The sequence below is a fragment of the Ranitomeya imitator genome, chromosome 6 (genome assembly GCF_032444005.1).
Source record: "Ranitomeya imitator isolate aRanImi1 chromosome 6, aRanImi1.pri, whole genome shotgun sequence".
Lineage (NCBI taxonomy): Eukaryota > Metazoa > Chordata > Amphibia > Anura > Dendrobatidae > Ranitomeya > Ranitomeya imitator.
Window position 1 is genome coordinate 83,514,968 of NC_091287.1, and position 21,962 is coordinate 83,536,929.

Here is a 21,962-nt window from a genome sequence, read left to right on the forward strand (position 1 = left end):
CATTTCATTTGACTGCGGACTTGTGAATCCTCACAGCTTTCAGTGCACGCGCTGTCAGGATTCTCCGGTGTCGGCATATGTGACCATAAGTATATAATGTGTATACTCCAGGCCACATTCTGACTAGACTTGCACGCCCACAAGTGAATTGAGGTAGGCCACGCTCCTCTAGTTAGAATATGGCCACCGTAATGAGGATTCACAAATCTCCAGTTACATAAAGTGACTGCAGACTTTCGCACCAAACCCAGGAAACTGCTATAATAACATATAAAACATAACAGTATAATTCTATAACTCTAGAAAAAGATTCATGTGACGTGACATGGCAGTGGGCTTCATACAGTCCGATCAGAATGTTCAACTAAGAATCTCATATTCAGTTTTGTATTTTTTTGGTTAGTTGCAATAAATGAATGTGTGATTTTTGGATGTGCGGTCCATGTCTTTTTCTCCAGTTATAGCATATTGTATTATAAGCTGTAGTGTGTGACTGCAGCCAAAATATGTGATCTGATGTTACATAGAACTGCACCAAGTTATTTCAATACAAAATTAACAGCCCCATAAATTTAACACTTCGAAATCAGCACCTCTAGATCTATACCCAGCACCACTGGATCTGTACTTAGCACCGCTAGATCTGTTCTCAGTCCTTCTTAATGTGTTCTATGTACCTCTAAATCTGTACTCAGCACCTCTAGATCTGTACTTAGCCCCTCTAAATCTGTACTCGGCACCTATAGATCTATTCTCAGCCCCTTTAGATTGTTCTCAGCACCTCTAGGTCTGTATTCACCACTTCTAGATCTGTTTTTAGCACCTCTAGATCTGTTCTAGGCACCTCTAGATATGTTCTCAGCACCTCTGGATCTGTTCTCAGCACCTCTAGATTGTTCTCAGCACCTCTAGGTCTTTACTCACCACCTCTAGATCTGTTTTTAGCCCCTCTAGATCTGTTCTCAGCACCTTTAGATCTGTTCTCAGCTCTTCTAGATATGTACTAAGCACCTCTAGATTTGTTCTCAGCACCTCTAGATCTGTTCTCAGCTCCTCTAGATATGTTCTCAGCACCTCTAGATCTGTTCTCAGCTCCTCTAGATATGTACTCAGCACCTCTAGATATGTACTCAGCATCTCTAGATCTGTTCTCAGCACCTCTAGATCTGTTCTCAGCACCTCTAGATCTGTTCTCAGCACCTCTAGATCTGTTCTCAGCTCCTCTAGATATGTACTCAGCACCTCTAGATATGTACTCAGCATCTCTAGATCTGTTCTCAGACCATCTAGATCTGTTCTAGGCACCTCTAGATCTGTTCTCAGCACCTCTACATCTGTTCTCAGACCATCTAGACCTGTTCTAGGCACCTCTAGATCTGTTTTCAGCACCTCTAGAAATGCACTCTGCACCTCTAGATATATGTTCAGCACCCTTATATACTCAGGCTCAGCATTTTTAGATCTGTATGACATTTTGAACTAAAAGGTGGGGATGTGATATTTAAACTCATATTTTTTACCAAATACTTTCATCTAGGCCACGTTCACATATTTAATATTTGGTCAGTATTTTACATCTTTATTTGTAAACCAAGATCAGGAGTGGACAATCAGAGGAAAAGTATAATAGAAACATATGCACCAGTTCTGTATTTATCACCCACTCCTGGTTTTAGCTTACAAATACTGATGTGAAATACTGACCAAACACTGAATGTGACCTTAGAGTTACACAACATTTTCTGGTCCAATGGTCACATTGTCAGATTAGACCAAGCCCCACAATAAAACTTACAGAGGTATTATTATCTGAGACATTCAGACACAAAACATGTGACCAGATATTCCGAGGTCATACAAAATGTGGCCCCTAGATGGCCCCTGCATTATGGCCAAATTTGTCATTCTTCTATTATCAGTATCAGGATCTATATTAGGTACAAAGCAAAGCTGAGCTATTCATTTGATAAACCTGTTGTTGTATAAAAGAGCGAAAGTGAGTTCTCCATGACTGAAATATTAATAGTCCTTAAGATAAGATTTTAAGATTTGATATGTTGGGGTAAAAATCCAAGACTCTCCTCGATCAGCTAAATTAAAAGTTTGGTGCATCTCAGCAAGCACCATGTCTTCTCCATTATTTATCCTGTACTGTGTACATCTGGTTGTGTAGGTCAGTCCTAACCTAGAAGTGCTAGGCTCTCACAACTAATTTTACAGAAGTTTGAATTTCCTATTGAGCAACATCTTTTGACATTAGTCAACATTGCATATAAGGCATCTGAATGGATAGACATGATCATTAATCCGTTAAAATCACGGATCTGAGAGTGAGATCCATGAGTGACAGAACATGTCCTATTATGATGCGATTTGAAGATCAGACTCAGATACAAATCGAAAGGCTTCCAATTTGCTCCTCTTTTGCATCCCTGTTTCATGGTATAAGCTAGAATAAAAACATTTCACCTTCCAAAGGGATTTTTATTGTCTTGAAAGCAAGTATACCTCTTCAGTGAGAAAAGGCGGAAGCGAAAAAACGAAAGCAACTTAGGTGGAAATAGGAGGATGACACCTGAGAACATACTAGCCCATTTGTCGCAGAAGATAACACTCACACGGATGTGTGAATGTAGCCTAACGACTACCATGGCTATATTCAGGGACAGGGTATAGATGGATGCCACAGTTTGGTCGGAGTCACACTTGCGAGTGTGATGCGCGAAACTCATGCAAGTCTCTCGCAAGAATACTCAGCACTGAAGCCAGCACTCGGGACCAGAGCTATTCTTTCTCTGTTACATAGGGTACATTCATTTCTGGAGAATGACGGAGCCACGGTGCGAGCGATGTTCTTCGATTTCTCGAGTGCATTTAACTCCCTGCAGCCACTTTTACTACACAAAAAGATGACTGATATGAAGGTGGAGGAGGGGATGAGAAATTGGATAACTGACTACCTATCAGATCGGCCACAGTTTGTACAGATGGGAGCAGTGGTGTCAAGCAGATTATTGAGCAGTGTAGGTGCCCCCCAGGGAACGGTGCTTGCGCCCTTTCTATTCACACTGTATACTTCAGACTTTCAGTATAAATCTGAACTTTGCCATCTTCAAAAATTTTCGGATGACTCTGTGGTTGTGGGATGCATTAGGGGAGATCAGGGGGATGAGGAATATAGAAGGGTGGTGTCGAATTTCGTGGATTGGTGCAATGGTAACTATCTGCAGCTAAATGTTAAGAAAACCAAGGAGTTGGTGGCCAACTATAGCAGGATAAAGTTGGAATGCTTACCGATCACTATTGCTGGTCAGGAGGTAGAGCAGGTGGAGAGTTACAAATATTTGGGGGTCCATTTGGATAGCAAACTGGACTGGAGATGCCACTCAGAGTTTGTCTACAAGAAGGGGATGAGCAGACTGTATTTCCTAAGGAAACTGAGGTCTTTTAATGTGTGTAGCAAAATGTTAGAAATGTTCTACCAATCTGTGGTGGCAAGTGCCATCTTTTTTGCAATCACGTGCTGGGGTAGTAGTGTGCGGGCCTCTGATGCTAATAAGCTGAATAAGATTATTAAGAAGGCAAGTTCTGCTGTGGGCTACAATCTGGACTCTTTTGGGGAGGTAGTGGAGAGAAGAACTCTGAAAAAGTGTATGGCAATTATGAACAATAATGCACATCCATTATATGAGCTATTCATGAGACAGAAGAGCACCTTCAGCAACCGGCTAATACTTCTGAGGTGTAAGAAGGAAAAATATAGGAAATCGTTTGTGCCAACTGCCATGGGAATGTACAACAATAACATTAGGGTTAAACCACCAAGGTGAATGTCTACTCATTTCTCTACATTCAGTTCACTCGTTGTGTATGTCCTATTCTAATGTATAATGTTCTTCTGTCAACAAACTGTCATGTCAACTATGGAATTCCTTTATGATTTTTATGATTTAAGTTGTGCTGCTGTGATACCATAATTTCCCACGGGATCAATAAAGTGTATCGTATCGTATCGTATCGTATCGTAAGCTGTATGTATTTCTATGCAGCTGATGCTCCAGTCCGAGTGTCGTGTATTGATGCGCGAGTTTCGTGCATCAGACTCACAAGTGTGACCCCGGCCTTATGGTTATTTATCCTCTTCAAAAGGAAAGAAAATCTTTAACGAATACTACAAATTCATGAAGGCCTATTTTACTATTTGAGCAAATATCTCCATATCCACTGCTAATAGTCTTAACACCAACTTTGAAAATTTGTAAAGTATTATAGAATCAACAATACTCAATGGGACCAACTCATTCACTCTTCATGAAGGGACTCGCTGGAGTCTGATGCAGCTGATTCATTAAGCAGCGTATGCCACCTAATTAGTAAGGTGTATCCGTTAATTGGCAAGTGTTGCTGCCATAAATGTACTCCAGTCAGAGACTGTGGCAGATTTCTGGAGTAAATTACACCACTAAAATGGCATAATTTTTCAAAACTTCAATGGGCGGGCATAGCTATGGCCCGTCCCATCCATGCCCATATTGGCATAGCTGGCTAAAACTTTGATGTAAACGCCATGCGTCACAATATTTTTGCACAACTTCTTTCTTGTACTATTTTACACCAGAATTCTGACATAAACACCTTAATGAATTGCGCCCAATGTCTTTCGTTCTCTAGAATAACAAACATCTTATAACGGGTTATTAGTCGCAGTGAGGAATATTAAACCTAAACACTGGAAAACTTACTCTACATTACTGAAAGAACGGCTGGATGAATACTGAGCAGTCTCTATAAATAATGTAGTAGGTTGTACTTTATATGGCACCTATGGGACAAATTATGCTCAGCCGATACCTTGTGTAGCCAACATAAGAACCTAATTGCTTAGTTTATTTCTTTCTCTTCCCCTTCGGATGGTAAGGTCTAGTGATCGCTGTATATGCCAAAGGGTTGTCTATTTTCAATTTTGTTTCATATAGCACTCTGTGTTAAAAAAAAAAAATAGAAATCATGCAAATTTGTCAAAGGCTAGTGGGGTCATTTTACACTTCAACTTCCAGTTGGACAGCAAGGATGAGTATTGGATAAAAGAAAGAAAAATAAAAAAAAATCACCTCTCCAGCTGTCCCACTGCTCACTGTCTGGTGGTCATTTTTCTGCAGTTGTAGACTTTATCTCCACGGCTTCTGGCTGCGTCCAAGCTCCGGATGTTACTGTGTTGGCGTTGCGATGTTATGAAGGGCAGCAAGAGTCAAGAGGCCTGAGATGTGGCATGCTCGCTGACTTAAAGAAGAAGAGAACTAGATGGTGAGCAGCTTGGCGGCTGGAAAAGTGAGTATTAGTTAAAAAAATAATAATTCTCATCTCTCCAGCTGCTCACTGTCCAATCCTCTTCTTAATGCCCTAAAAAATGCAGTGTGTCCGACAACCAAAAGAAGACAACCGAATAGCAGGCAGTGAGCAGTGGGTTTTCAAAAGTGGTCAGCTGGGAGTTATTACTTCTATTTTTTCCAATTTACATACATATCCAGGTTAAGAACAAAGCTAGAGAACATATCTAGTTCATAACCTGGGAGCTGCACATGAGGGCTCACCCACACAAGTGTATAACACGGCCGAGTGCTATGTGATAAAACATCAGATAACACTAAGGCTAGTGTTATTCTATGGGACAGATCACATCCGCGAATATCTTCTCATGTCAATGCGCCATAACAGAACAATCGCAGCATGATGCAAGTGCATCCAAGGATTGTATCTCATGCCCCCATACAAGTCTATGGGTGCGTATAAAACATTGGACTGTAATCGGATGTGATCCAAGTGCAGTGCAGTGCGATTAATACAGAATCCAACAATGGAAGAAACAGAGAAATTACTTTCTTGGTCTTCTCAGGACCTTTGCTGCGACTCTCTCATGGGAGAAGATCGCTCGCAGCAGAGCAGGAGCCGATTGTCATTAGCATATCGCATCCAATACGCTAATGTGACCGTGACCTAAGATAAAAACCTGATTTAAACAATAACATTTCCTGATGATAGCTTCCCATTAACCTTTTAAGTGAGATAACGTTCTGTAACAAGTTATCAAGATGGTGCGTTATTTGTCAAGCTAAATTTTGCTTGCTCTCTATATACGGCATTTTCCGGCTAACGTTCTTTTTCTCACTCTAGTGATATTGCTTTTCCTCTTGGTGCACTTTATACTATTATAAGTAATAATAATGCCATTTTTAGTGCATATTTACCAGATATGTGGGTCAAAAAATCTGATCACAACAACCTGTACTCAGGGAGGAACATGTAATGTGAGCTGGTTATGGTCCTTAAACTTAAGACTGAATCTAACACTATCTAATAATGGGCTACATCCTAGCCCTACACTTATCGTAGCTGAGTAAACACGACTTCACAGCAAGAGTCCCACAGACCACACAGCTCCTGGAAGGCCGTCGTCTCACACAGACGCTTGGTGTGTTTCCCCTTCCACTTCAATTTGCATTGGCTCCCAGCTGACATTAACAGGCTCCATAACAACCGGTGTTTGGAGGCTTAGGGCTATTCCCTGACCACTCAGAGCCATTACTTAACAACATAAATATTGTCTGGCAATGAGACTTTAATTATTTTGATTTATATTTGAGTCCCTCAGCTCGGTTTTCTTGCATCTGACCACTGTCACATGACCACTTTCAGTTTTAACAAGTGAATAAACATGGCCATGAGATGATCTAGGGGTCAATGTACAGGCATTATCCGGCTGCAGGATCTGATCCTTTGGCTTTGGTGCTTGAAGAAGAATTAATTACTGATTCAAGGTTCAAATGAATAAATGTGGTTAAGTTGTTATTGTGCAGATGGTCCAGTTCTCTTTATGACGCTGACTAAATGCCTTAGAAAACCAGCTTTTAACTGGTGACATATAATTGTATGTTTAGGCTCCAGATCCCATGTAAGAGTTTTGGTAAGTTCAAGGATGGATTTTCCTGGTCTAAAATTCTGTCCAACAAAATAAAGAAGCATGCAAACAAGTGTAATCTACATGTGAAGGTCACCATTGGAACCAATTCAATTGCAAGAATAGTGCTCCGTGCTTACCCAACCAACCAGAATCACAGCTAAACTTTCTGAAGACCTGGTTGTACTTCATTTACTGTCCAAAACTGTGATTCATCCAACCAGCACCTAGTTATGGTGTCTGTTGTGGCTGAAAGTAAAGACACATATGGGAAGATAGCTTTACATGGAAATTAGTTATACCCCTGTGTAATGCACAGTGTGCAAGTTAGAAAGCTGTGACTTTCTACTCTAGCATAACCTACTGCCAACAAGTCAGTTCATTTTACAGTAAAGTCCAAGAGATGAACTTTACAATTGGTTTCTAGGCAAGGTTGTGATATGTATTCTCTTAGACCAATGATTCACAAACTTCCTTATTGCAAGAGCCACATTCAGGTCTGAGAGACAGCGATGAACCACACTCCGTGCCCTCTCTCCCCACAGTAGTGACACCGAGAACCTTTATATAGTTATCCAAAGCCTCCTCACAAAAAGCGCCCCATGACTTTGTGCCATTTCCCTTATAAGCAGGATACTTATATCAAGCATACCTACCACACTATTGAATCCAGCTTTAAGCACCTCTCTACCTGGCAGTATCATTCTATATTCAGTTTACCAGTATATGTGCATCCAGATCTCCTCTTCCATTCGAGACTACTCACAAAACTCACTATCTGGAGACTTGCTCTGCACAGCTGTTTGCTGGACCTGGTGCCAGGTCTAGGCAGCCACGAGCCACACATCATGGGCCCATGAGCCACATGTGCTTCCCAAGCCACAGGTTGAGGACTCTTGTCTTACACAGCATAGAGAGTATCCCTTAATATCTGAAGCTCGGGATGCTTATGGCTCTCTGTCAAATCTAGTTTAATGAGATCCTACAAGTAGTGCCTAATAGAAGGGAGGGAACATAATAGAATAGATTACTGCATGATTCATGAAAAAATGTTTCGCTACAGAACTTCCTCTGCAGAAGGTTGACAGATAAAATACAATGTGGGAACATACCCTAAAGTTGGATAAAGAATTATTGATGAAGTTATTAACTTATCTGCAGTATCTTCATTCAAATATCCTTGAGAAGTAAAGTACACACATTCACTAACCAGAAAATGCTACTTTCTAGAACAGACAGGAGTTAATAAGTAACTTTCAATTTTTAGAAAAGAGGAAAAATAAAGTTGTTATCAAACCATTCCAGCATATTCCCAGTATGTTCCTAGCATCCATTTCCCCAGTGACTAAGTATAGGCAACACCTACAACTGTCAAGGTTGTAGGACAATAATGTACAAGGTCCCCTATATTGTAAGAATGAGTACTGTCCAGGACCGCTGCCACATGTAATATATTTATTTTGTTGTATTGCACTTTCCTATTCAGTAAGATTTACACTGCACAATAATGGGATAGCGCATTGTAACAACTATGAAATACGATCTTATACTTAATAAGCAATAGGGAGTGGGCACAAGAAATTTTGGAATGGAGTAATCAGAAATAAATAGAACACATTATGAATTTTCTTGTCATTCACTAATAATATCATGATGTTATGTACAGTGGAGATGTTGGAAATGTTGGGAATCTTGAGTATTCCATTATCAAATTACTTGCAACTTACAGTTGTGCTCAAAAGTTTACATACCCCAGCTGAATTTTTGCTTACTTGTCCTCTTTTCAGAGAATATGATTGATAACACCAAAACTTTTTCTCCACTCACGGTTAGTGGTTGGGTGAAGCCATTTATTGTCAAACTACAGTGTTTTCTCTTTTTAAATCATAATGACAACCCAAAACATCCAAATGACCCTGACCAAAAGTTGACATACTCCATTCCTTAATACTGTGTATTGCCCCCTCTAACATCAATGACAGCTTGAAGACTTTTGTGGTAGTTGTGGATGAGGTTCTTTATTTTCTCAGATGGTGAAGCTGCCCACTCTTCTTGGCAAAAAAGCCTCCAGTTCCTGTAAATTCCTGGGCTGTCTAGCCTGAACTGCGCAATTGAGATCTCTCCAAAGTGGGTCACTGATATTGAAGTCAGGAAACTAAGATGGCCACTCCAGAACCTTCACTTTGTTCTGCTGTAGCCAATGACAGGTTGACTTGGCCTTGTGTTTTGGATCGTTGTCATGTTGGAATGTCCAAGTACATCCCATGCGCAGCTTCCGGGCTGATGATTGCAAATTTGCCTCCAGTATTTGATGAGAGCATGCTGCATTCATCTTTCCTTAAACTTTGACCAAGTTTCCTGTGCCTTTGTACCTCACACATCCCCACTACATCAGTGATCCACCTCCGTGCTTTACAGTAGGAATGGTGTTCCTGTTATCATAGGCCTTGTTGACCTCTCTCCAATTGTAACGTTTATGGTTGGGCCAAAAAGTTCAATTTTGGTCTCTTCACTCCAAATTACCTTGTTCCAGAAGTTATTAGGCTTACCTCAGTGTTGTTTTGCGTATTGTAGGAGAGATACTTTGTGGCATTTGCGCAGTAATGGCTTTCTTCTGGCAACTCGACCATGCAGCCCATTTTTCTTGAAGTGCCTCCTTATTGTGCATCTTGAAACAGCCACATCACTAGTTTTCAGAGAGTCCTGTACTTCAGCTGATGTTATTTGTGGGTTTTCATTTGTATCTCAAACAATTTTCCTGGCAGTTGTGGATGGCATTTTTGTTGGTCTACCTGACCATGGTTTTGTTTTTACAGAGCTCCTGATTTTCCATTTGTTAATCACAGTTTGAACACTGCTGACTGGAATTCCTTGGATATCTTTTAGTATCCCTTTCCTGTTTTATACAGTTCAACTACATTTTCCCTTAGATCCGTTGATACGCATTCTTTGCGTCTGGAGGAGAGAAGGTTTTTCCACCAACATAGAAGAGGATTCTTTACTGTTAGGGCAGTGAGAATGTGGAATTGCTTGCCTGAGGAGGTGGTGATGGCGAACTCAGCCGAGGGGTTCAAGAGAGGCCTGGATGTCTTCCTGGAGCAGAACAATATTGTATCATACAATTATTAGGTTCTGTAGAAGGACGTAGATCTGGGGATTTATTAAGATGGAATATAGGCTGAACTGGATGGACAAATGTCTTTTTTCGGCCTTACTAACTATGTTACTCTGTATGTTAATTCTTTTGCTTTCTCCATGACTGAAAATCCAGAAACATCAGTGGCTGGATGAAAGATGCAAGAGTGTGTCTGGATCCCAGAAACTCACTCAGCTTTTATGCACACACCCTAATTACAGGCAAACAGGTCACAGGTGAGGATAATACCTGTAGTAGCCATTCAAACCCATTTGTGTCAAGTTCTGTGCATGTTAGGCGAAAATCACCAGGGTATATGAACTTTTGATCAGGATCATTTGGATGTTTTAGGTTGTCATTATGATTTAAAAAGAGAAAACATAGTAGTTTGACAATAAATGGCCTCACCCAACCACTAACCATGAGTGGAGAAAAAGCTTTGGTGTTATCATTTATATTTTCTGAAATAAAGGCCAAGAAAGCAAAAATTCTGCTGGGGTATGTAAACTTTTGAGCAGAACTGTAGCTTAGTGAATGAGATAGTTTTGTTACTTTTAGTCTATAACCATATTATCATTCTTGCTACTGTCAATATTTGCTTTTAAAGGGTTATTCTCATAATAGAATAGGGGATAACTTACTGAGCAGTGGAGGGCAGATAACTAGGACCGCCAGTGATCCTAAGAACAGGTTCTACAGAGCTTCGTCTTGAATGGAGCAGGGGTGGTAATTTTCAACCTCCGCTCCATTCATCATCTATCAAACTGCCGGAAATAGCCGAGTATTTGGCTTTTTCCCTAAAATATTTACCCGAAGATTTCATCCATTATAAGTTCAGTCTAAAAACATATAACTCTGCCCTTCACCTCTCCAAACAAATCTATTTCAACACCCTCATCACCTCACTGTCCAATAACCCTAAACGTCTTTTTGACACTTTCCAGTCCCTACTCAACCCAATAGTGCAGGCCCCAACCACGGATCTCCGCGCTGATGATCTGGCCAATTACTTCAATGAAAAAATTGACCACATTCGACAAGAAATCATCTCCCAATCTCTTCATACCATGCACGGTCCTCCCTCCCCCACTGCATCTAGTTCACTCGCTGACTTTGATCCAGTTACAGAAGAAGAAGTCATCAGGCTCCTTGCATCTTCTCATCCAACCACTTGCACCAGTGACCCCATTCCGTCACATCTCCTCCAGTCCCTTTCCCCGGCTGTCACCTCTCACCTAACAAAAATATTAAACCTTTCTCTCACTTCCGGTATTTTTCCATCCTCATTTAAGCATGCCATCATACATCCATTACTTAAAAAACCATCCCTCGATCAAAACTGTGCCGCTATTTATAGACCTGTCTCTAATCTTCCCTTCATCTCTAAACTCCTCCTCGAACCCGGGTCCACTCCCATCTTACCCGCTATCTCTCAGATAACTCTCTTCTCGACCCTCTTCAATCTGGTTTCTGCTGTTTACACTCTACTGAAACTGCCCTCACTAAAGTCTCTAAAGACCTACTAACAGCTAAATCTAATGGTCACTACTCCATGCTAATTCTCTTGGATCTCTCCGCAGAATTCGACACTGTGCATCATCAGCTCCTCCTCACTATGCTCCACTCCATCGGCCTCAAGGACACCGTTCTCTCCTAGTTCTCCTCCTATCTCTCTGACCGATCCTTCACTGTACCTTTTGCTGGTTCTTCCTCCTCTCAACTTCCCCTTACTGTTGGGGTTCCTCAAGGATCAGTCCTAGGCTCCCTCCTCTTCTCTTTGTATACTGCTCTTATTGGACAAACAATCAGTAGATTTGGTTTCCAGTAGCATCTCTAAGCTGACGACACCCAATTATACACTTCTTCTCCTGTTATCACGCCGACCTTTTTAGAAAACACCAGTGATTGTCTTACTGCTGTCTCTAAGATCATGTCCTCCCTCTATCTGAAACTGAACCTGTCAAAAACTGAACTCCTCGTGTTTTCTCCCTCTATTAACCTACCTTTGCCTGACATTGCCATCTCCGTGTGCAGTTACACCATTACTCCAAAGCAACATGCCCACTGCCTTGGGGTCATACTTGATTCAGAGCTTTCATTCACCCCCCACATCCGATCACTGGCTCACTCTTCTTATCTGCATCTCAAAAACATTTCTAGAATTCGCCCTTTTCTTACTTTCAACTCTGCAAAAACTCTTACTGTTTCACTTATTCATTCTCGTCTGGACTATTGTAACTCTCTACTAATCGGCCTCCCTCTTACCACACTCTCCCCGCTCCAATCTGTCCTGAATGCTGCAGCCAGGATCATATTTCTCACCAATCGTTACACCGATGCCTCTACCTTGTGCTAGTCATTACACTGGTTACCCATCCACTCAAAAATCCAGTACAAAACCACTACCCTCATCCACAAAACACTCCATGGCTCAGCACCACCTTACATCTCCTCTCTGGTCTCAGTCTACCACACTACCCGTGCCCTCCGCTCCGCTAATGACCTCAGGTTACCATCCTCAATAATCAGAACCTCCCACTCCCATCTCCAAGACTTTACACATGCTGTGCCGATTCTTTGGAATGCACTACCTAGGTTAATACGATTAATCCCCAATCCCCACAGTTTTAAGCAACCCTAAAAACTCATTTGTTCAGACTGGCCTACCGCCTCAACGCATTAACCTAACGATCCCTGTGTGGCCTATTAAAAAAAAACAACATAATCAGGTTCCTCGCATCATGTTCTCATACACTTTATGCAGTTAATAGCCCTCTGTGTCTGTAGTGCTACATACTTAGGCAGTTAACTGGTTCATGCAGCTTTACATGAACACCTGAGCCTTAAGGTACCTTCACACACAACGATATTGTTAACGATATCGTTGCTATTTGTGACGTAGCAACGATATCGTTAATGAAATCGTTATGTGTGACAGCGACCAACGATCAGGCCCCTGCTGGGAGATCGTTGGTCGCTGAATAAAGTCCAGAACTTTATTTCGTCGCTGGATCTCCCGCGGACATCGCTGGATCGGCGTGTGTGACACCGATCCAGCGATGTCTTCACTGGTAACCAGGGTAAACATCGGGTAACTAAGCGCAGGGCCGCGCTTAGTAACCCGATGTTTACCCTGGTTACCATGCTAAAAGTAAAAAAAAACAAACAGTACATACTTACCTACAGCCGTCCGTCCTCCAGCGCTGCGCTCTGCACTCCTCCTGTACTGTCTGTGAGCCGGAAAGCAGAGCGGTGACGTCACCGCTCTGCTTTCCGGCTCCCAGACAGTACAGGAGGAGAGCAGAGAAGCAGAGCGCAGCGCTGGAGGACGGACGGCTGTAGGTAAGTATGTACTGTTTGTTTTTTTTTTACTTTTAGCATGGTAACCAGGGTAAACATCGGGTTACTAAGCGCGGCCCTGCGCTTAGTTACCCGATGTTTACCCTGGTTACCGGCATCGTTGGTCGCTGGAGAGCGGTCTGTGTGACAGCTCTCCAGCGACCAAACAGCGACGCTGCAGCGATCCGGATCGTTGTCGGTATCGCTGCAGCGTCGCTTAATGTGAAGGGGCCTTTACACTATGGCTGGTCCTAATAACTAAAGCAATTGTTATCATCCACCTCTCGTGTCTCCTCTTTTCCTCATAGTTTGTAAGCTTGCGAGAAGGGCCCTCATTCCTCTTGGTCTCTATTTTGAACTGTGATTTCTGTTATGCTGTAATGTCTATTGTCTGTACAAGTCCCCTCTATAATTTGTAAAGCGCTGCAGAATATGTTGGGGCTATATAAATAAAATATTATTATATTTACTAATTTCAGTAACTGGCAAGAATCATGCAGAGTCATGACTTAAATGTCTTAAATTCCACCATTTACAGAAGATATTGGCCCTCAAAGTGATCACGTCAGAAACGCGGAATTGTGCAAAAAAGGTGCAAATTTTGGCGTGTTCAAACAAGATTTCCCCAGCTTTGCCAAAATTGGAGGAGCTGGGGTGGTATGGGGTCATGACACCATAGTTTGTTTAATTCATGATGGGTTTTGGTGTTCTTACTCAGGAAATCTTACTCTAGTCTCAAACTGCAATAAAATCCATAACAAGCCTCTTAAAGAATCAAGTACAGGTCCTTCTCAAAAAATTAGCATATAGTGTTAAATTTCATTATTTACCATAATGTAATGATTACAATTAAACTTTCATATATTATAGATTCATTATCCACCAACTGAAATTTGTCAGGTCTTTTATTGTTTTAATACTGATGATTTTGGCATACAACTCCTGATAACCCAAAAAACCTGTCTCAATAAATTAGCATATTTCACCCATCCAATCAAATAAAATTGTTTTTTAATAACAAACAAAAAAACCATCAAATAATAATGTTCAGTTATGCACTCAATACTTGGTCGGGAATCCTTTTGCAGAAATTACTGCTTCAATGCGGCGTGGCATGGAGGCAATCAGCCTGTGACACTGCTGAGATGTTATGGAGGCCCAGGATGCTTCAATAGCGGCCTTAAGCTCATCCAGAGTGTTGGGTCTTGCGTCTCTCAACTTTCTCTTCACAATATCCCACAGATTCTCTATGGGGTTCAGGTCAGGAGAGTTGGCAGGCCAATTGAGCACAGTAATACCATGGTCAGTAAACCATTTACCAGTGGTTTTGGCACTGTGAGCAGGTGCCAGGTCGTGCTGAAAAATGAAATCTTCATCTCCATAAAGAATTTCAGCCGATGGAAGCATGAAGTGCTCCAAAATCTCCTGATAGCTAGCTGCATTGACCCTGCCCTTGATGAAACACAGTGGACCAACACCAGCAGCTGACATGGCACCCCACACCATCACTGACTGTGGGTACTTGACACTGGACTTCAGGCATTTTGGCATTTCCTTCTCCCCAGTCTTCCTCCAGACTCTGGCACCTTGATTTCCGAATGACATGCAAAATTTGCTTTCATCAGAAAAAAGTACTTGGGACCACTTAGCAACAGTCCAGTGCTGCTTCTCTGTAGCCCAGGTCAGGCGCCTCTGCCGCTGTTTATGGTTCAAAAGTGGCTTTACCTGGGGAATGCGGCACCTGTAGCCCATTTCCTGCACACGCCTGTGCACGGTGGCTCTGGATGTTTCCACACCAGACTCAGTCCACTGCTTCCTCAGGTTCCCCAAGGTCTGGAATCGGTCCTTCTCCGCAATCTTCCTCAGGGTCCGGTCTCCTCTTCTCGTTGTACAGCGTTTTCTGCCACATTGTTTCCTTCCAACAGACTTACCATTGAGGTGCCTTGATACAGCACTCTGGGAACAGCCTATTTGTTGAGAAATTTCTTTCTGGGTCTTACCCTCTTGCTTGAGGGTGTCAATGATGGCCTTCTTGACATCTGTTAGGTCGCTAGTCTTATGGCCCCTTCACATTAAGCGACGCTGCAGCGATACCGACAACGATCCGGATCGCTGCAGCGTCGCTGTTTGGTCGCTGGAGAGCTGTCACACAGACCGCTCTCCAGCGACCAACGATGCCGGTAACCAGGGTAAACATCGGGTAACTAAGCGCAGGGCCGCGCTTAGTAACCCGATGTTTACCCTGGTTACCATGCTAAAAGTAAAAAAAAACAAACACTAGATACTTACCTACAGCCGTCTGTCCTCCAGCGCTGCGCTCTGCTTCTCTGCTCTCCTCCTGTACTGGCTGGGAGCCGGAAAGCACAGCGGTGACGTCACCGCTCTGCTTTCCGGCTCACAGCCAGTACAGGAGGAGTGCAGAGCACAGCGCTGGAGGACAGACAGCGTTAGGTAAGTATCTAGTGTTTGTTTTTTTTACTTTTAGCATGGTAACCAGGGTAAACATCGGGTTACTAAGCGCGGCCCTGCGCTTAGTTACCCGATGTTTACCCTGGTTACCAGTGAAGACATCGCTGGATCGGTGTCACACACGCCGATCCAGCGATGTCTGCAGGGAGTCCAGCGACGAAATAAAGTTCTGGACTTTATTCAGCGACCAACGATCTCCCAGCAGGGGCCTGATCGTTGGTCGCTGTCACACATAACGATTTCATTAACGATATCGTTGCTACGTCACAAATAGCAACGATATCGTTAACAATATCGTTATGTGTGAAGGTACCTTTACCCATGATGGGGCTTTTGAGTAATGAACCAGGCAGGGAGTTTATAAAAGCCTCAGGTATCTTTTGCATGTGTTTAGAGTTAATTAGTTGATTCAGAAGATTAGGGTAATAGGTCGTTTAGAGAACCTTTTCTTGATATGCTAATTTATTGAGACAGGTTTTTTGGGTTATCAGGAGTTGTATGCCAAAATCATCAGTATTAAAACAATAAAAGACCTGACAAATTTCAGTTGGTGGATAATGAATCTATAATATATGAAAGTTTAATTGTAATCATTACATTATGGTAAATAATGAAATTTAACACTATATGCTAATTTTTTGAGAAGGACCTGTACAGTTGACTCTAGTTTGTCATTAGGCCTCTTTCATTTTGAATAAACCTAAAATATTATTTTTTGCCTTGTGGCATTCGTTTAAGTTTTTGTGATAAATTGTTCAAAAAGGTGCACTTGGTTTATGATTTTTTTGGAAAATAAAAGATGTTCTTTATTATTTTTTCTTTAATCTGTTTTGCAACGATTTAGCTCAAAAGTTGCATCGTTCCACTAAAATTTTACAAAATTGGCCCCAGAATATCTGGCATACATAAAATAACTCCAGGAAAGAGAGAGTGGGGAAATAGAGCACACATTTTGCAAATATTCTGCAACTTTTTAAAAAGTTGCAATTGATGCATCAGCCAAAAACATCTGGAAAGCCCAAACTCTGTCCACAATGTCGAACGTCAAAAAAACCTCATATGAAACTGACTTTAAAATAATGCAAACTAAAAGAAAAACAGCAACAATTAATCAAAAAAGGGGCAACTGCAAAAATGAATCGGGCCCATTGTGTTCAGATTGACATAGAATAGTATAGTTTAAACTGCTCATGTTCATTTCAGGCTTGTGCCAATACCAGTTTGTATAAATCCATCCACAATACTGGTATGGTATCAGTTTGTGGTTTATTATAATGTAACTAACTACTAACATAGATACCTTGAGGTGCTCCTGGAGCTGGGCCTGGTGTTGCCTTGTGAGGTTTTCATGCTGTTTCTGAAATTCAGCAATGAGCAGCTGCTTCTGAATTTGCTGTTGCTGCTGGATTAATAGGAGCTCCTGCTGCAGCTGCTTTTCTCGCAACACAGGGTCTAAAATTGGCATCACTGTTCTTAGATCTGTCCTTAGGTCCAGCGGTGTGACAGGTTCCAACCCTGTAGGAACCTCAGACTTTATATCTGAAATAAGATACAAATACAGATTTTCCATTATTATCCTCTTGCTATCTATATTGTATACTTATTAAAAAAAAACAACATTTTTTAGATATTTTGATAAAAAATTGTCTAAAAACAGAAAGAATTTACTTATATGATAGTTATGAGGGCAATCTTTTAGTAGCATCTAATAAGAAACAGTTCAATTGGAAGGTCCATTTTACAACTCCAGTACTTGGATCACCCAAGCTTCATCAAATGATTCAATAATGACTTACGTGTTTGGGCACTGAAATGCTTCTGTGCTTATGCTTACAGCCTCCAGGAGACAATTTTATTGTAATATAACTCTATCAGAATGACCACAAAGATGATGCAAGTAAAACAATGCCATTTCCAAAGGTTCCTGTTGGCATTCTGTCCTCAACCACAGTTAGATAGTTCAAGGCTATCAACTCCAAGTGCTCCATAGACATCTAATATGGGATAACCTGTTTGCACATATCAATTATTTTTAGGATCTTAATGATGCTTATAGCTGGTAACATTAATGGGTTAATGGGTGTGAATAACAATAATAAAAGTGCAAAATGACCTCATCACGGACAGTAAAAATATAATTAAATTGTAAGCACAAATTCAGTGTCTTACCATAAATATTCTACATGTAAAAGGTAACTTGTAAATAAGTATTTTTAAATTATTATCGCTGTACAATTGCAGTTATGATCATTCATATATAAGCTATTTCAGTCTTTATGATAGTCTGAAATTAATATAGTTTACTGTAAACGATATCTATAACCCTGTATGTAACCCCTTTCTCATGTACAGCACTATGGAACTAATGGTGCTATATAAATTAATAATAATAATAATAATAATAGTTCAGGATAACCCCTTTAAAGGGAGCCTGTCACCTGAATTTGGCGGGACCGGTTTTTGGTCATATGGGCGGAGTTTTCGGGTGTTTGATTCACACTTTCCTTACCCGCTAGCTGCATGCTGGCCGCAATATTGGATTGAAGTTCATTCTATGTCCTCCGTAGTTTACGCCTGCGCAAGGCAATCTTACCTTGCGCAGGCGTGTACTACGGAGGACATAGAATGAACTTCAATCCAATATTGCGGCCAGCATGCAGCTAGCGGGTCAGGAAAGTGTGAATCAAACACCCGAAAACTCTGCCCATATGACCGAAAACCGGTCCCGTCAAATTCAGGTGACAGGTTCCCTTTAAGTATAAGGACCAGATAACAATGATATTGACAAGGGAATTGCTGTGCCAATGGTTAACTGCCAAAACCAAGTCTAGCCATGCGCAACTCTTGGAACAGTCAATCTCTATGTTTCTGCTGCTGAAATCATCCCAGTTCTCTAGCATCATCTATGGCTCCCTAGTATCTGGGCAGCTGGAGGGAACTATTGCTGGTGGTTTATCACTTGTGATAGAGCCTTCATTTTGCTCCCTTGCTTCTCTTTGACAGTATCTAGAACTCTCAGTTCTGTATAAACTCTTTCCTCTTGGGGCTTGGGTTGGACTCTACCCGTGGTTCTGAATCTGGCAATTTGAGATAACATGTTAACCCAGGAGCCACCACAGATCATTGGAACAGTGTGAGTGGAGAACTATAGGAATGGACAAGGAGAAAAAGGAATACGGTGAGCATACAGTTGGGGCCATCAGAGGAGTACTGGAGACTAGCATTTGAGAATGGCCGAGGTCACACTTACGACTTCAATGCGAGAAACTCGCGAGAGACTCTCGCATCAATTCCCGAGACTGCCGCCGGTGGTTCGGACCAGAGCATTCAGCTGCATAGAAATACATGCAGCTGAATGCTCCAGTCCTGAGTGCCAGCGGCAGTGCCAGGTATTGATGCGCGAGTTTCTCGAACTGAACTCGCAAGTGGCAACGCAGCCAAAGACTCATATCAGTATCAAACTAAAAAGGGGACAAGAATGACAAGCGATGAGTTATTTCAGCCTCCTCACAGATTTCTGGCTCTTCTGTACTACTGAATTTCTCTACTCACACAGACTGATTCACTGGACAAGTCTACATAGAATTCCCAATTTTTTTTACAATGGAGCTCTTTCCTCCTTTAGTCTATAATTTACCCTGGAATACTCCTTGTCCTGGCACTCATTAATTATATATGATTAATATCACTATCTCTGCAAGTTCTAGCATCCCACCCCTAATTTATTGTGGATGAGTTTTCTGACAGATCAAAACTGTCTTTAAAATGATGATGCCAAGAATAAAGTTACTAAAAAAGGTGCAACCCACCAATGCAATAGTAAATTGGGCCAAACCTAATAATTATCTTTGCGATTTTACACTCTTGGTCAGAGAAAATGCTCAATTTTTTGTGATAAAATATGCCAGGAGTTGTAGTTCATCAATTTTGACTATTTTTAGAAAAAAAAAGTGAAATAAAAGTACAACGTCAGTAAAAGTCAAATGTGGACAAAACACAAAGTTCTATTGTCCTGTCATTGAAAAAGTGGAAGACAAATTGGTTGACTTTTTACTCTGCTGAAATAATTCCTCCTAAACTGTTTGGTTTGGTTTTCCAGACTAATCATTAAATGGTGAAAAATCACTCTTAAGCTCACAAAAACTACTCATGATTATAAATAATAGCCTTGAATTGGAAGCTAAAAGAAGGCAAGAGCCCGGCCCTCCATCCAATTCATTCAGCGGCAATCCACATTCCATTTGTCTAGACTAAATATAGCTCCGTTTACACAAGAAATCAATAGTACTTGCTGAGAGCATAGCAAAGGCATGAATATTTCATCAAAGGCAGGGAGTGAGGGAATGATGGCAATCAGTAAACTGACAGCTACGTGAGGGCCGACTGCGGCCCCGCGGATGAGTCACGCCAAGCTGGACAATGGCTTCCTCCCCGCAAGTCACAATCCGATTCAATGCGTCTTTCTATTTTTAACAGTAATTGTGTTGCAAGTGACAAAGCCTTATCATCTTGAAGTGAGAGATAGATTTTGTTACATCTCCTATGACAGGATAATATGCCCTGCGAGAAGCAATAATAGCAGCTCGATACCGCTCGCTGATCGCATGTCTCCTTTGTGCTTGTACTCTGCGCCACATCACCAAATCCCAAACAAAGGGCCAAGGTTTTTCATACACAGCTTAATTATAATAATTAACATGGCAACCTTTGAATTAGCCAGAGGAGAACCATCTGTCTGTATGTGAGAGTAGCCAAACATTTAACCTTTGTCACTTTCCCGCATCACAAAACAACATAAATAGGAGGCAGATATCGGCCTCACTCATAATAACCTATTGTGGCAGGTGAACATGGTACAATGTGGTACAATATGTTATATGGAAAACATCTGATGGCATTATCGCCAATGAGACAGTCAAAAATTGTGCACTTGTCCTAGAAGCTGACATTATTTCCATGTCGATGTCATATGTGATTGTGAATCAGACATTTAGGTTGGAAGAGGAGATATTATTTCTTTACACTTAAAGGGGTAATCTGGAAATGTTATTTTTTTTAACTATGTGCCTAGGTACTAACAGGCAGGTAGTAGCCAGCATGTCTGCTGTCATCATGCTGACAGAGCAGCGGCTTCTCTTCCACACTCTGCTCTGTTGACAAAGCGAAACTGCTGACATCATGCTGATTGACAGCCGCCTCTCTGTTGCCTAAGTGTGGAGAGCTGGCTGTCAATCAAGAAGACATCGGCAGGCACTCCCAAGTCAACATAACAGTCTGGAAGAGAAAGAGCTGCTCTGTGGATGTGGAGCAGCTGAATCACCGGCAGGAGCGGTCGGTAACTACTCTGAGCTGGTGCTTGGTAGAACAGTTAGTTTTTAGGTCCATAGTAAAAGCAAAAAATAGTCCTGTACAATCCCTTTACCTGGTTTCACACATCCAACATTCACAGTTCAAGCAAGCGTATATGAGGTATATGAGACTGTAGAATTTTAGAAAAAACTGCTTGAAAAGCCAGCCAGAGACTATACAATAAGGAAGGACCTGACTAGTCCCTGTTGGTTTCTTTGTGCTCAGCTCTAGTTGACTGACTTGCCTCTCGCTGTTTACACACATGGGACAGACCTGTTAATCAACTGGGTGGGGCAGGGGCGAAGCCCACAAGGAGCTCGCACCGGACTAGTCAGGGGTCTGCCTATAGTCCCCAGCCGGCTTTTCAAATTATGTTTTCTTTGAAAGCAGGGTTTTAGAGTAAAATATACTTGGCTAGAAACACTTTCTGATTCCCGCTTCCAGTGGTTCTGCAAGCTGAATCTATTGAGAGATTTCCTTCAAGGGTGTGTGCACACGTTGAATACTTTCAGCTGACATTTCAGCAACAAAAATACATCTCTTAGCAGCATAAAAGCTACACAAAATACATGTGTGTTAAGACTTTTTTATGCATGTTGCATGAGATTTTCATGCATTTTTTCCTTATTCATTTCAATGGGTGAAAAACGCTGCAAAAGTGCTGAAAGAATTGACATACTGCAGATATGAAACTGCTTCGTAAACTTAAGCAGC

General features: G+C 41.6%; 1 protein-coding gene across 2 annotated transcripts in view; it reads right to left on the reverse strand.

Annotated features, from left to right (window-relative positions):
* HDAC9 (histone deacetylase 9) overlaps positions 1–21,962 on the reverse strand; it is a 774,871-nt gene that overhangs the window by 146,191 nt on the left and 606,718 nt on the right. For both annotated transcript variants that reach the window (XM_069729825.1, XM_069729826.1), the window contains one exon: positions 17,200–17,438. In XM_069729825.1, the coding sequence (XP_069585926.1) occupies positions 17,200–17,438 (239 nt within the window). The remainder of the gene's footprint in view (positions 1–17,199; positions 17,439–21,962) is intronic.